Here is a 14,198-nt window from a genome sequence, read left to right on the forward strand (position 1 = left end):
TTGAGTCGTAGAAGCAATAACCATGTTTTATTTACGAGATGTTAAACCCTAATCTTCCTTCTATTGTCCATGTTGTAGAGAGTCATTAATACTATGGTGAATAATTTTACTTTTCATGACATAGGATACCCGTTTAACAGCTTGAATATAGAATTTTATCATGACTTCTGCCATTTAGAGGTGTAGTTTAGTGATTGAGAAAGTAACTCGAGTATCCCATATGTAGTTGTTGACCAGTGATGAGTTTTGAGATGGCTTCATGGAAAGTAAGTGTCGATTTGACCACTAGATGGCTCTGTGACAATTCGGTCAAATAATGGTGGTTCGTCTCTTGTGACATGGCTGAGAATAAAGTCGATGGTATGGAGGTAAGGTGAAATGCATGTAGTTTCCGTTGTGGGTGGTGATGGTCACTTCTGTTTGTTATTGTGCAGCAATATTTTAATACAAATGTTTTGTATACAAGCTTGTTATGCAGTACGGGCATGTAGCATGTGGCCGGCTGTTCAACCTGGGTTGTGAAAATGGAACACTTGTGTTGAATAACGTTCCCCCCCTTTTTTTTTTATTAGGATACGGACAAGAAAGAAGATGGTGTTAATGATGTATCACCAGAACTCTCTATTAAACACCCGTTGCAAAACACATGGACTCTGTGGTATTTAGATAACGACAAACAGAAGAGCTGGGAGGAAAATCAGAAAGAAGTAACAAGCTTTCAGACAGCGGAGGACTTCTGGAGGTATTATCACTCATCAGAATAAGCAATTGTGTTATTCATCAGTGCGAACACGATGTTACAATCATCAAATTTTCCATCTACAGTTTATACAATCATATTAAAGCAGCAAGTGAACTACGACAAGGCTGCGATTACTCGTTATTCAAGAAGGGTATTCGACCAATGTGGGAAGATGAAGTGAATAAAAGGGGTGGGCGTTGGTTGATTAACTTGGAGAAGAAACAGAGAGCTAGTGATCTAGATAACTTCTGGCTGGAAATAGTAAGTAAAACTGATAAATTTCAAGAGGTATGTTTAACTATAGTGTTATGAACCATATGTGAAAACTGCTTAATATGGAAAAACAGTTGTAGACTGTCCTATTGTACGTGTGGATTAGAGATCCATTGATGTATGTTATAACTGTTTTTGGGGTCCATATTGTATTGTAAATGGGTTTCCATTTCTTTGACTGTGCTGAGTGGTCCATTCAGTGTACTGGACCAATGCTTGTAATTTGTTTGAGAGTGGAAAGTTCTCCCAATAACTTTTTACTGCGTTAAAATGGAACGGGCGTGCTCTGAAGCTCCTTTAAAATGTATTTGTGAAGGTGCATTCACATGATTCCACATTTCTATGTAACTTTGCGCATGAGCTTAAATTTCAAACAGCACTGCAATGCATGTGGAAAAGCTGCTTAAAAATACATCTGTGAAAGACTGTCCACCCTATGCGTTATTGATTACACATTTCAGGTAAGATGCTCTGAGCATCAATTATTAGATAACTGCCGGCCGCTGTGGCCGAGTGGTTCTAGGTGATTCAGTCTGGAACCGCGCTGCTGCTATGATTGCGGGTTCGAATCCTGCCTCGGGCATGGATGTGTGTCATGTCCTTAAGTTAGGTTTAAGTAGTTCTCAGATGTTAAGTCCCATAGTACTCAGAGCAATTTGAACCATATTAGATAAAAGGTCTCCTGTCTTGTCACTGCAAAGAATAAGTTTAGTTTTGAAGGAGGGAAACAGAGAAGTAGTAGCATGAAAGTTTGAGAAGTGCATGTGAATATTGTGGGTGAATATTCATTTTATGGTGACCTAATAGCACAGCAGTTGAGGAACCTGACATCTGAACTAAAGAAAAGAAAAAGTAGGTGGAAATCCTCAACAAACTACTAGAAATTGAAGTGAAGTGTATATATATATATGAACTTCATCCATGCCCAACAAAAAATCAATTTAAAACATTCGACTTCTTACTGCACAACAAACTTATCAGACCTAACAAACACACCACATACATATAAAAATGGCCAATATATCACTGAAAACATTTCCACAGCCCACACTACCACACCAACCACCTAAATTCAAAACCACATTAGCACGCCAAAAGTCAAATGAACTAAATACCACACGTTAAACTAAGCACATCCACATCTACCACCATAGGGCACCATCAAATACAACAACAAGACATCTACAAACCGAACCAACTCAAAACTGCACACCATAGTGATTTTACACACCACAATACCATTACATCACGAGTCAAAGCAGACAGGTGGACTCGCACCATTCCGTTGACCCAGCATGGTAGCATTCAACAGTAACCACTCACAGTTGGCCTCTTAACATATACATCTACACCTTACTTTACAATCCACCTAATGGTGGGTGATGGAGAGCATTTATTAGACAGCCATATGTGTTGGGTCCTATTTTGCTTCTTACTAAACGTCTACAACAGATATGTGACAAAACATCCAAATACACATCTCTCCACTAAGGGCCAATCCCCTCGGCCACTCCTCCACTTCTGACTAAATTACTGTATTTCCACTTAGCTGCAACAACCGACTAAAATTGATCATATATATTAAAGCAAAGAACAACATGCTCCATTTTGCTGATACACTACTCCAAAATACTTAGAATACTAAAAACTATCAGGATTTATAACTTATACACAAATTTGCACACAAACAGAGCCACAGTTTTTCCTTCTCAAAGTCACTAGTTATTTAAATTCAGCATAATATACAGTTGCCACAAGTGAATCGTAGGTCCCATTCATAAAAAGAAACCTACATTAAATAAAAACAGCTTCTTTGGCATCAATATTCTGTTTCCATAGTACCACTTCAATTTTGGAAATGCCATGCAAAATATATTGATTACTACATAGTTTATATAACTTCTTTCATCCCTTATTCACTAACTTCATTAATACTATCTTGCTAGTACTTAAGATTATTAGATAGCCACAAGTGTTGTCTCTCTTTGTTTCTTACTAAATGTATATAACAGATACGAGATACTTTTAAACATGTCTTGCCGTTACAGTTTTCTGCTTTAGTTTTCTACTGTTACGTCAAAATATACCTCCAAGTACACAAGTCATTCAAGGTTTTAACGTTTTTTTGTCCTACTCACAATTTTGTGTGGGTGTGTGTCTGCATCTGTGCTACCTAGTTATCGTCTATAGTCCATGATGTCCTATTATGGATATTTGCCTGCCAATATCACTTCACACATGAACTAATACAAACAGTACATTTTTAACGTGTGCACATGAATTAAAAAATGCCTTTGTGTGGGTGCCCAACGTTACTGGTAGTTTGAGAACATACGTTAATGAAGAGATCTCTTCGTTAAGGTATGTGCACACAATGCCCCTTTTCTCTTGTGCAGCCACTGATACACAGGAACAAAAGCACACTTGCAAAAATTAGTTGGAAGAACATATTTAGGCATGTGTGTTCTTGTGTGCACACATCACACCACTGTTCCAAGAAGTTTGCTATGCATCCATTTCTTTGTTTAGCAATTTGTGCTGTGTTTACTGCAATGAAAGGTGACAGAAAAAGAACTACAAGGTAACTACAGGTAAAACAGCACCATATGTAAACAGCATAGATAGACAAAAATACAATGTGACAGCAACATTTTGTACATAAATTTCATAAGGCCTTAGAAAACTGCAATGATAAGGCTGGAAATAACAATCCATCAGTTGGCAACCAGTGACGTAACTACCAGTTTCAGATATTTCTTTCATTCTTCAAAACAAAGCATTTAAACTATTATTCTTCAAACTGAGAAATAGTAAAGAGATATTCTTAGCGATTGAGTGAATATTAATTGACATATATATATATATATAAAAGAAAGATTATGTGACTTACCATACGAAAGCACTGGCAGGTCGATAGAAACAATTTTTTTTATATTAAAAAAAAAAAAAAATTGTGTTTCTATCGACCTGCCAGTGCTTTCGTATGGTAAGTCACATCATCTTTGTTTTTAAATATATTTTTCCCGCGTGGAATGTGTGTGTGTGTGTGTGTGTGTGTGTGTGTGTGTGTGTGTGTGTGTGTGTGTGTGTGTGTGTGTCTGATTTTTTTGTTGGGCATGGATGAAGTTCATTAGTGTGTCATTATGGTCTGAGATGTGTCATGATATGATGTCTATCTACAGTTTCTGCAGATGTTTGATCTTATCGCTGAATATGTTAGATGTTATGTTTGCGGCAACAACGTGACATTGATGACAGTCCTGGCGGCTCGTATCAGGCACACACATATGTGGAACTGTCCGATTTTACGAGAATCATGAAATCTTACACATCCACAGCTCTCATTCTTTTGTCCAAAGAGGAAATTGAAGAATTCTGTGACCTGAAAATAGAAAGGTCCAAACAAACTACTCCTGTGAAAGGAATTCTGAAGACACATTTTGGACTCAAAAGTGATGGACAAACTCATATTGCATGCACTTTAAAGAGCAAGAAAGAAGAAATTTCGTTTGTTTGGCCAACACCTGAGAAACAGCAGGATGATAATCAGATTCACAACCTGAAATGGGGGATGTTTGTGGTGTGTGCTTATGACTGTGACTGGTGGATAGACACCAGTTATGAGTTTAACGAAATTGTACTAAACTTTATGCTACCACATGGACCAGCTGTTGGATATAGGTTTTCAGCTGAAGGACAGCAGCTATGCCATCAGTGCTCACTTTCTGTGCACAATGTTTTGAAGATTGCAAGTGCTCCAATTCCAATTGGTTCAACAGGAAGGCATCACTCTATATCAAAGGAAGATACTGAAGCAGTGGAACAAATTTTTAGTTCATTGCCTGGCTAATTTCAGTACAAAACAGAGTGCACAGAAGTTACATATAAACTGAAACCTTCACGTCTTTGGACAAATCATACATTTTGAAACCATTTAAAATGCTTGGAAAATAAGTCTCTTACTCATGTTTTAGAACTAAAATTATGTTAGGTTTTGATTTTTATGGGCCTGTTGTGTGATAATGTGGTAATAAAACAGGTTTCATATGTGGCAAAAATTTCAATTCTTTACAAAACCTGTTCAAAGTAAAAGTGGAACGTAGAACTATGTGGTACTAATCAACAGAAAAAAAATTAAAATTTTATGCATTAGCATTTTTGAAAAAACAATTTTTTCTCTAAAAAGGTTCGCAGGAGAGCTTCTGTAAAGTTTGGAAGGTAGGAAACGAGATACTAGCAGAAGTAAAGCTGTGAGTACCGGGCGTGAGTTGTGCTTCGGTAGCTCAGACGGTAGAGCACTTGCCCGCGAAAGGCAAAGGTCCCGAGTTCTAGTCTCGGTCGGGCACACAGTTTTAATCTGCCAGGAAGTTTCATATCAGCGCACACTCTGCTGCAGAGTGAAAATCTCATTCCGGAATTTTTTCTATAAATTATAGAAAAGTTCGGAATGTTATAGTAAAAGAACTTCGCCAGATAAGTCCAAATGAAGGATTTCTTTCTAATCGTAAAGCAATTATCTTTCAAATAAAAAAAAACCAACAGAATATCTAGAACTATTCCAGAGATAAGCATTTTAAATTTTTTTCTAAAATTCACACCTTCAAAATGGTATGCACAGTGTCATCTTTGGAGGGCTGTATCTCTGGGCAGAATTTTTTTTTTTTTTTTTTTTTTTTTTTGAGAGAGAGAAAAAAATGTGTGTCCCTTACTTAGTCCTTCATTTTAACATCCGAGACTATGAAGGTAAGATTTTTTTCCTGTCCTGCCTGAATTGATATGGACTATGCCTTTTGAATTGAGACATTGTGTCATTTTTATTTTTGTTCGCCTTTATTGGCGTGTGTTGGTAGTGATTTTATTGTCGTCATTTTGTACACACTAGAAGTAACTGTTTCTGCCATATTGATGACATCATGGTCAAAGCAGACTGGTGGAATCAGTCACTTCTGTAATGCCAGATACTATACACTCTGAAACCACAATTAACCATTGTTAATATGAAGTTGTATATATTAAAAAGCAATAATCAATGCAGCAACAAAGATACTGGTAACAAAATGTAACTCTTTGAGTTGAACACATAACGGGAGCTGCCGTAACACCTGCAGTACCTTAGTACGTATTATGATGCAGAATTGAAAGTGGCAATACCAAGTATTCCACCGAAAAACTAAGTTCAGTCAGTACATGTTTGGTATCATGACATGTGGGGTGGGGGGAGCATTTGAGGATTTCAGGACAAAGTGAGAATTGGCCATTTTGACAACAGACATGGCATTGACTGTCGAAATACTTCGGTTTGGCTTTGTAATTACTGTCCTAGAGTTTTGTCTCGATTAATTTTGAAGCTTATATGTTGTGTAGCTCTTCGCAAGCAACGGTTTGTAAATTACATATTGTGGCATTTTGAAGATGACACAGATTGAGTCTACACATTGCTCTCATTAGCTGTGTGGGAACAGAACTGAATGCGAAATTACTGTCTTGTATGCTTGTAAAATTTAAATGGCATCTTAGTCTGTTGCAGTACACTTCAGAGAGAAAACGTTCTGCTGTTGATAACTTGAGCCTGCAGGAGCAAGTATAGACCAGGCTATGATTAAAAAAAATACCGTATAAGAGGTTTTTTTCCATTATGAAAAAGCTTTCGCTTGGTGGCAAGAAACTGTCTGTCAGCTTCACTCAAGAGTGCTATTAAAGCAATCTGAATTATATTTTAGTGGCTATTCATGGTAACATCATAAGTGTTTGTACCTTTCCCATTACAGTTAATTGTGTAATGCTCCATACTTGTGAATGCTGCTCACCATTTACAATACATAACTAAATGGGAGGTTTTTTCATGGACTGTACAGATATTAGATTTTTTCAGGGAAAACAGTATGTTAATTTTTTCATTTGAAATTCTCATGTGTTGCAAGTACAAAATGCTATGGGTTTGTTTCCATTTAAGAACAATATTTTGATGACTGACAGCGTCTTTTTCACCCAGAAGCACACCGTTAAATAAAATGGTGGTATTAATTCAATGATTGTATGAAGTTTCTGCTCTCGAATTTGGTCGACCTGTCCTGGTTACATGAGTAGAAGAAACCTGCAGATACAGGAAGGGTTTGGATATATGTAATGAAAGGACAAATTTAGAAACCAGAGTTTAAACTGCAAAATATTTCCAGGAACAGGTTTCGATTCAAACCATAATTTATTGGTTATGTACTGCAGATTAAAAGTTAAGAAATTACAGCAAGGTCAGATATGAAGGAGATGCGTTTGTGATAAGCTGAAAGAACAATATCTTTGTTCTTTCTGTGTTCAGCCTGAACGCTTTGTGACTGAAGCCCTTTTTGTGTTTTCCCAAGACCCTCTAATCTAAAAAGCTGCTCAGCCCAAACCCTACAGCCCCTGCTACCCATGTTGCTGCCTGCTGCATGTAGGAGACTCCTGACCTATTCAGCGGAACCTGAAACCCAAACATCCTATGGTGCAAGTTGAGGAATCTGCAGCCTACATGGTCGTAGAACTGTCAGAGGTTCTGACTGAGACCCTCCACTTGGCTCTGTACCAGAGGTCCACAATCGCTCCTGTAGACTATACTGCAAATGGTCAGCTCTGCTTTTATCTCACAAGCAAGACTGACATACTTTACTACTTCTGTTAGCCACTTGAAACCAGAGAGAATTTCTTCCGATCCAAAGAGACACATATCATTGGTACCGATGTGAGCCATCGCCTGCAGTTGGCTGCACACTGTTCTCTTCATGGCATCCAGAAGAACCCGTTCCATGACTGGAATGACTCCCTACCCCCATTGGCTTTCTTCCCCTTCCTGGCAGCCATGTCCCTAAGGGGTCCCATAATGGCCTAACATTGGAGCTCCCCGCTGTCAATAATCTCACCCTCTGTGATTGCCTGGCTCTTGCAGGCTGAGAGGTTTCCTCTGAAAGAGGACAGGCGACGGCATCTTGCTGAGCAACAGTGTCAGCCAAAGACAGCACCTGGGACATCTATGTCAGACTAACCGGGGAGCCTTTATGTGCGGTTCCCTGGGAAGTCTTTCGCCGTCTGCTATTCCCCGGGGTGACCTCCCACTCTACCATAGGTGAAGGTTCAACCTCAGTGCGAGCAGTAACATGGCAGGACACTGGTGACGACCGATTGGAAGACTCGGACATGCTAAATGTCCGTTGGATCCCCACAGCTGACCCATAACAGTGGTGCCCATCCACTGCAGCCTCAAGCTGTGTAACCGAAGCCATCACAACCTGGAGCTGAGAGTGAAGTGTCACCAACTCTGCTCGCATCCACACACGACAAGCAGAATCCCTATCCTTACTAAAGACCTTGAAAACTAAACTACCCATATAATGGGCTATCGGCACATGCTGAGGAACTCTATTGTAGACGCTGACGAAAATGCAGGAACTACGTCTAATAAATTAGATTAATACACAGAGATTCAAAAACCTTAACTACCGAAGCACTCAGGTGAAACTAAATGATTTGCCCCTGATTAGGAACTTGTTATATGGCATAAAATCGGTTTACTTTCCAATGCAGACAAAAATACAATAACTGTGGCAGTTAGATATTAAATTAATAAGCAGAAACTCAAGAAACTAAATTATCAAAGCACACAGATGAAATTACACTATTCACTCCTCGTTAGGAACTCGTAAAAATCACGAAATCAGTTACTTTCCTGTTTCTGTGTTTGGCTCAGCCGTCTTCTGCTGCCTGGCAGCCTTGGAGCCTTGTATCACATCATGGTGAAGTGGCCTGTCCTACCTCTGTGCTAAGCACGTTCTTCCAGATTTTTTGCGTCCAGTATAGGCAGACGTCTCACGTACATTTGAACTGATTCCCTGTTTCTGTATGAGGTTTTTATTCTTGATGTTTTAAACTACTAATGTGGCGGGAGCTGGGTGATTTTGGTCCTGGTTCTGGTGTCTCCCACCATTGTCTCTAAGGTATGCTCTACACTTTACATTTCCATCTCCCTTGATGATGATCCCTCTTTTAATCTGTTTTTGTTGCTGTTAGATGGAGTTAGCCCCTTTCTTCTGCTGCACCATTTTTTTCTCTTTTTGTGGTAGCATTCTGATGAATAGTGGATGTTGTTCCTGTGTTCAACCTTTGTCTGTAGTTGATCAGGGGTAGGGGTGGTACAGCTGTAGGAGTGACTGCCCCCGTAGCTTGTGAAACCCACAGTACTCTCGCCTGGCCCCAGCTGCTTACACATCAGATTTTTTTCTCTCGTCTTGTGTTATTAATGTTTCTCCAACTGATGTCCATTACGTTTTCAGCCTTCTCACTTTTACTGCTATGAAACTCCAGACTTCTTCTGTAAATGTCTTTCCATGTAATTGAGTTGGCAGGGGGTTGGTTGTACAGGAGAGTTCTCTCACGACAAATGAGCCCTGGGATTAGTGTCGTGCACAGTGCTAGTTTCAACTCGCCCTGCCTGTGCTTCGCGGCCTGGCCTGTACAGGCTGTGGGCCAGTCCGCCGGGCTGGGCAGTTGAGTGCAGACTGCTGGATCAGGGACAGGGAGCTGATGGGCCAGCCTGTCGACTGACCTCCCCACTGCACTGTGCGCCCTGCTCGTGGTGCAGCTGCAGCCCACTTCCTGTGCTGTGGCACATGGTGTGTCTGTTTAAAACTTCTTGAGAGAGACGGGGAAAGAGTGACTCATTCACATTTTGTTTTATGTGAGTCCTACGGAGAGTCTGTTCATTACTGCAATAACTGTGGATATAAGGGACTCCTTTCTATGAGAAGGCAATGCCCTTAATTCAGCCAGATATCTGACAGTTGTTACTAACTTCAGATGAACTACTTTTCTGTTGGGGGGCTGTTCAGCCCGCCAACTGATGCTTTCCTGTTGCACTCTCAAATGGAACAAGGCAAAAAATGACTGTCTACATGCTTCTGTATGAGTCCTGATTTGTCCGCAGCTCGTGGTCTCGCGGTCTCGATCTCGCTTCCCGAGCACGGGGTTCGCGATTTTCACCTGCCTCGAGATGACTGGGTGTTTGTGTTGTCATCATTTCTTCTTCATTCATGCACGTGGCAAGATTGGACTGAGAAAAGGTTGGGAATTTGTATGGGCGCTGATAACCGCGCAGTTGAGTGCCCCACAATCCAATCATCATCATCATCATCATCATCTGAGCCCTGATTTCTTTTATCTTGCCTTCACGGTACTTGTGCAGGATGTGTGCTGATGGCAGTAGCATTGTTCTGCAGTCTGCCACAAATGTCAGTTTCTCTGTAATATTTTGCAAAATGAGCATCTATCTCCTCCAGGGATTTCCATTTGAATTCCCAAATCATTTCCGTAATACTTGTGTGTTGTTCAAAACTACCAATGACAAATTGAGCACGATACCTCTGAGTTGCTTCGACACCTTCCTTTCACCTGATCTGGTGGGGATTCAAAACATTTGAGCAGCACTCAAGAATAGTTCAGAGAAGTATTCTACATGTGGACCCCTTAAGTTGCTGCTATTTGGAGATTGCGTACACAACACGTGGCCTGTCCATTACAGGAAGGCGGAAAAATATATTAGTTAAACTGATAGCTAAAAATGTAAGGGGGACACCATTACCAGTGGTAGAATACCTGTGATTACAGGTATGAGAGATATGCCTTTTATGGGTTAATATCTGCATTGAAAGAGGTTCAGGTAAATGAAGTGTTACACACAAAAGGCACTTCTTAATTAAGCTTACAATAGAGGATGGAGGGGTTATGGATGACTTTGTCAGTTTACACGACCTAGAACATCAAAAGGAAGTTGATGTATTATGTTCGTCCGAAAACCTTATGTAATTGTGGGAATTTATATGTTAACATTGAGAAGGCCATTCCATTTCTGTAGGGGAAAATAATAGCTGTATGGGACCTGGAAGTGGCAAGATGAGATAAAAAAAAAATGCCACCCATAATTGAACGTATTAAAATCCTATCGAAGCTTTTGCATCAGAGTGGCAGAGTTTGAAGTGCTTCTCAAAAACAGTGGGGCTCACATTACGCTAGGTATGGAAAGTTGGTTAAGGCCTGAAATTGAAAGCAGTGAGACTGGGGCAAATCTAGCAAGGGGACCCCATCGTAGGCCGCTCTCTGACACAGTCGAAACTTGGTAGGTTGAAAGGCGGCCAGGAATATAGGTGTAGATGTCATCACTCGATAATTGCTGAGACAGTGTCTGTCAAAGTTTCAGCACCACTTCATCAGTCCACTTGTGGTGTAGTGTAATGGCTAAGAGCACAGTTTTGATATTTTGCACCCCGTTCAAATCCATTCGTATGTTGGTTTTTTCTTGTCTTTTATTGTCACAGAAGTATGTGACATCAAAATTTTTGTGACACTGTGAAATACAGTGGAGTTATTGGTGAAAGAAATAAGCAAGACACAAAGGTATTGTACATACAGTCTGTGGGGAAAGTTGAAAATTTGTACTGGACTGGGATTCAAACCTGTGTCTCCTGCTTACTAAACAGATGTACCATCCAGACGCAGTGGCCACTGCAACTGCATGGATACCCTAACATGCCTCCTGTCACACCCAAATTCTCAACTTATGCCGCACACTGCTTGTGTAGTGCCTTGGCTCATGGCATCTCACCAAATCCTGTAAGAGTTCAAGCTTGGTGTGCATCTGCATTGAAGGGACTGTTGGCTGTCATTGCCTTAATTTTATATATATGGTGTCCTTTCAGACATCTCCGAAAGAACCGCATACCCAAAACAAAAAAGAATTTCACATCTTATTAAAAGTGATTGTATAACATGATGTTTATGCTTCGGGACAACAGGGAAAAACCTGAGAATTTTTTCGTCTGGGAAAAACCCTGGAATGTATTAGAATTTTACTTTAGCCTGTTACTGTAGAATATAACTGCACCAATAAAACATAAGTGAGAGAATGACACCAAAATAAAACTTTAGTTGCAAGGAAAATGTGCCATTTACAACAAAAAAACATAGCGCACACGCACAAGCGTCTGTCAATAGCAAAATGTGTGACAGGCTTTAGGACAAAGACTCTACATCTACATATATACTAGCCTCCAAGCAGTGTGTGGTGGAGGGCACTATTCGCACCAAACTATTTTCGCCCCCCCCCCCCCCCCCCCTCCATTTGAAAGTTGTGGTAATAATATATGCTCTACATCCTCAGCGAAGATCGGATTTTGGAGTTTAGTGAGCAGCCCCTTCCGTTTAGCACGTTGTCTATCTGCAAGTGTGTTCCACTTCAAACTATCTACGAGATTTGTAACGCTCTTGCGATGGCTAAACGTCCTAGTCGTGAATCTTGCCGCTCTTCATTGGGCCTTCATAGTCTCTTGAATCAGACCCAACTGATAAGGGTCCCATACAGACGAACGATACTCTTAAAACTGGACAAACTAAAGTATTGTAAGCAATGTCCTTTGTTGAAGGACTGCATTGTTTTAGGATTGTACCAATAAACCACAATCTAGAGTTCGCCTTACCTGTTACTTTTGTAATCTGATCATTCCATTTGAGATCATTTCGAAGTCACACCCAGATACTTGACGGATGTTACCGCTTCCAAAGACTGGGCATTGTACTCGTACATTAATGGGGATTTTCGCTTTGTTACATGCTGTAGGTTACACGTACTAATATTGAGAGATAACTGCCAGTCATTACACCACACATTTATTTTCTGCAAATCTTCATTAATTTGTTTACAACTTTCATGTGATACTACTTTCTTGTAGACCACAGCATCATCGGCAAAAAGTCTAATACTGCAGTCAATACCGTCAACCGGGTTGTTTATGTAAATCGTAAAAAGCAGCAGATGTATTACGCTGCTCTGGAGTACACCTGATGTTACGCTTGTTTCTGTTGAAGTCTCCCCATTCAGGATGACATACTGCTCTCTGCCTGCTAGAAAACTTTATATCCCACCTCATATGTCATCAGATAGAAGGTAAGTGTGCAACAGTGCGGAACTGAGTTGAACGCCTTTCGAAAGTCGAGGAATATGGTATCAACCTGGGAGCCAGTATCTAGAACCTGTTGTATACCGTGCACAAAGAGGGCCAACTGTGCCTCGCATGACCGCTGTTTCCTAAAACAGTGCTGGTTTCTGCAGATGAGGTTCTCATAGTTTAGAAAGGTCATTATGTCTGAACACAAAATATGTTCCATGATTCTACAACAAATTGATGTCCGTGAAATTGGCCGGTAATTTTGTGCATCCGATTTTCTACCCTTTTTATAGACTGCTATGACCTGGGCCTTCTGCCAGTCCCATGGAACTTTCTGGTGTTCCAATGATCTGTGATAGATGGTGGATAAGAATGTTGCTATATTTGTAGTGCAGTCAACATAAAATCTTACGGGGCCAGATGCTATCCTGGCTTCTAAGGACCTTAACTGTTTTACTATCCCAGATACACTAAACACTGTGTCAGGAATCCTTGCGTTTGTTCGATAATTTAAAGGGGCAATGGTGCTGCAGTCCCCTACCATAAACGAGTTTTTGGAAGCTAGGTTTAGAATTTCGGCCTTCTGTTGATCATCATCCGTTACATTATCCATACTGTCAGCAAGCGAAGGTATTGCATTATTTGTAGCATTAATAGATTTTTACATACGACCAAAAGTTTTTGGGGTTATTTTTAGAATCTGGAGATAAAATATTGCTTTTTAATTCATTAAAAGAATCTCTCATTGACCTTTTGACAGCTGCTTTCATTTCACATAATTTCTGTTTGTCAGTGGGGAAGTGACTATGTTTAAAAGGACTGCAAAATTCTCTGCCTTCTCAGCAACGTCCTAATATGTTTGTTGAACCAAGGTGTATCCTTTCCCTCCCCTATATTTTTGCTAGGCACATATTTCTCTAGCACGTGGTGGACAGTACTTTTAAATTCCAACCAAAGATGCTCAGTATCTTTGCGTCCCGTGGTGAATGCTTGGAGCTGACTATGAGAAGATATTCATTAATGACACTTTTATTTGCTTTCCCAAACAAGAAAACTCTTCGCTTTTTTTCCCAACTTCCACTGACATAGCAGTTATAGCGACATTATGGCCGCTAATACCTTCTTCTAGATCAACTTCCTTAAAAAGATCAGGTCTGTCAGTCACTAAGATATCTAATATGTAACCATCTCGAGCTGCTTTTCTAACGAATTGCTCA

The 14,198-nt window shown here is 40.1% G+C and overlaps 1 protein-coding gene across 1 annotated transcript in view; it reads left to right on the forward strand.

Moving 5' to 3' along the window:
- The first annotated feature begins 255 nt into the window (after positions 1-255).
- LOC126418958 (eukaryotic translation initiation factor 4E-like) overlaps positions 256-14,198 on the forward strand; it is a 31,000-nt gene continuing 17,057 nt past the window's right edge. Inside the window, exons 1-3 of the mRNA XM_050086002.1 lie at positions 256-368; positions 573-742; positions 826-1,003. Coding sequence (XP_049941959.1) covers positions 339-368; positions 573-742; positions 826-1,003 — 378 coding nt within the window. The 5' untranslated portion in view covers positions 256-338. The remainder of the gene's footprint in view (positions 369-572; positions 743-825; positions 1,004-14,198) is intronic.

This window comes from Schistocerca serialis, chromosome 9 (assembly GCF_023864345.2).
Source record: "Schistocerca serialis cubense isolate TAMUIC-IGC-003099 chromosome 9, iqSchSeri2.2, whole genome shotgun sequence".
Lineage (NCBI taxonomy): Eukaryota > Metazoa > Arthropoda > Insecta > Orthoptera > Acrididae > Schistocerca > Schistocerca serialis.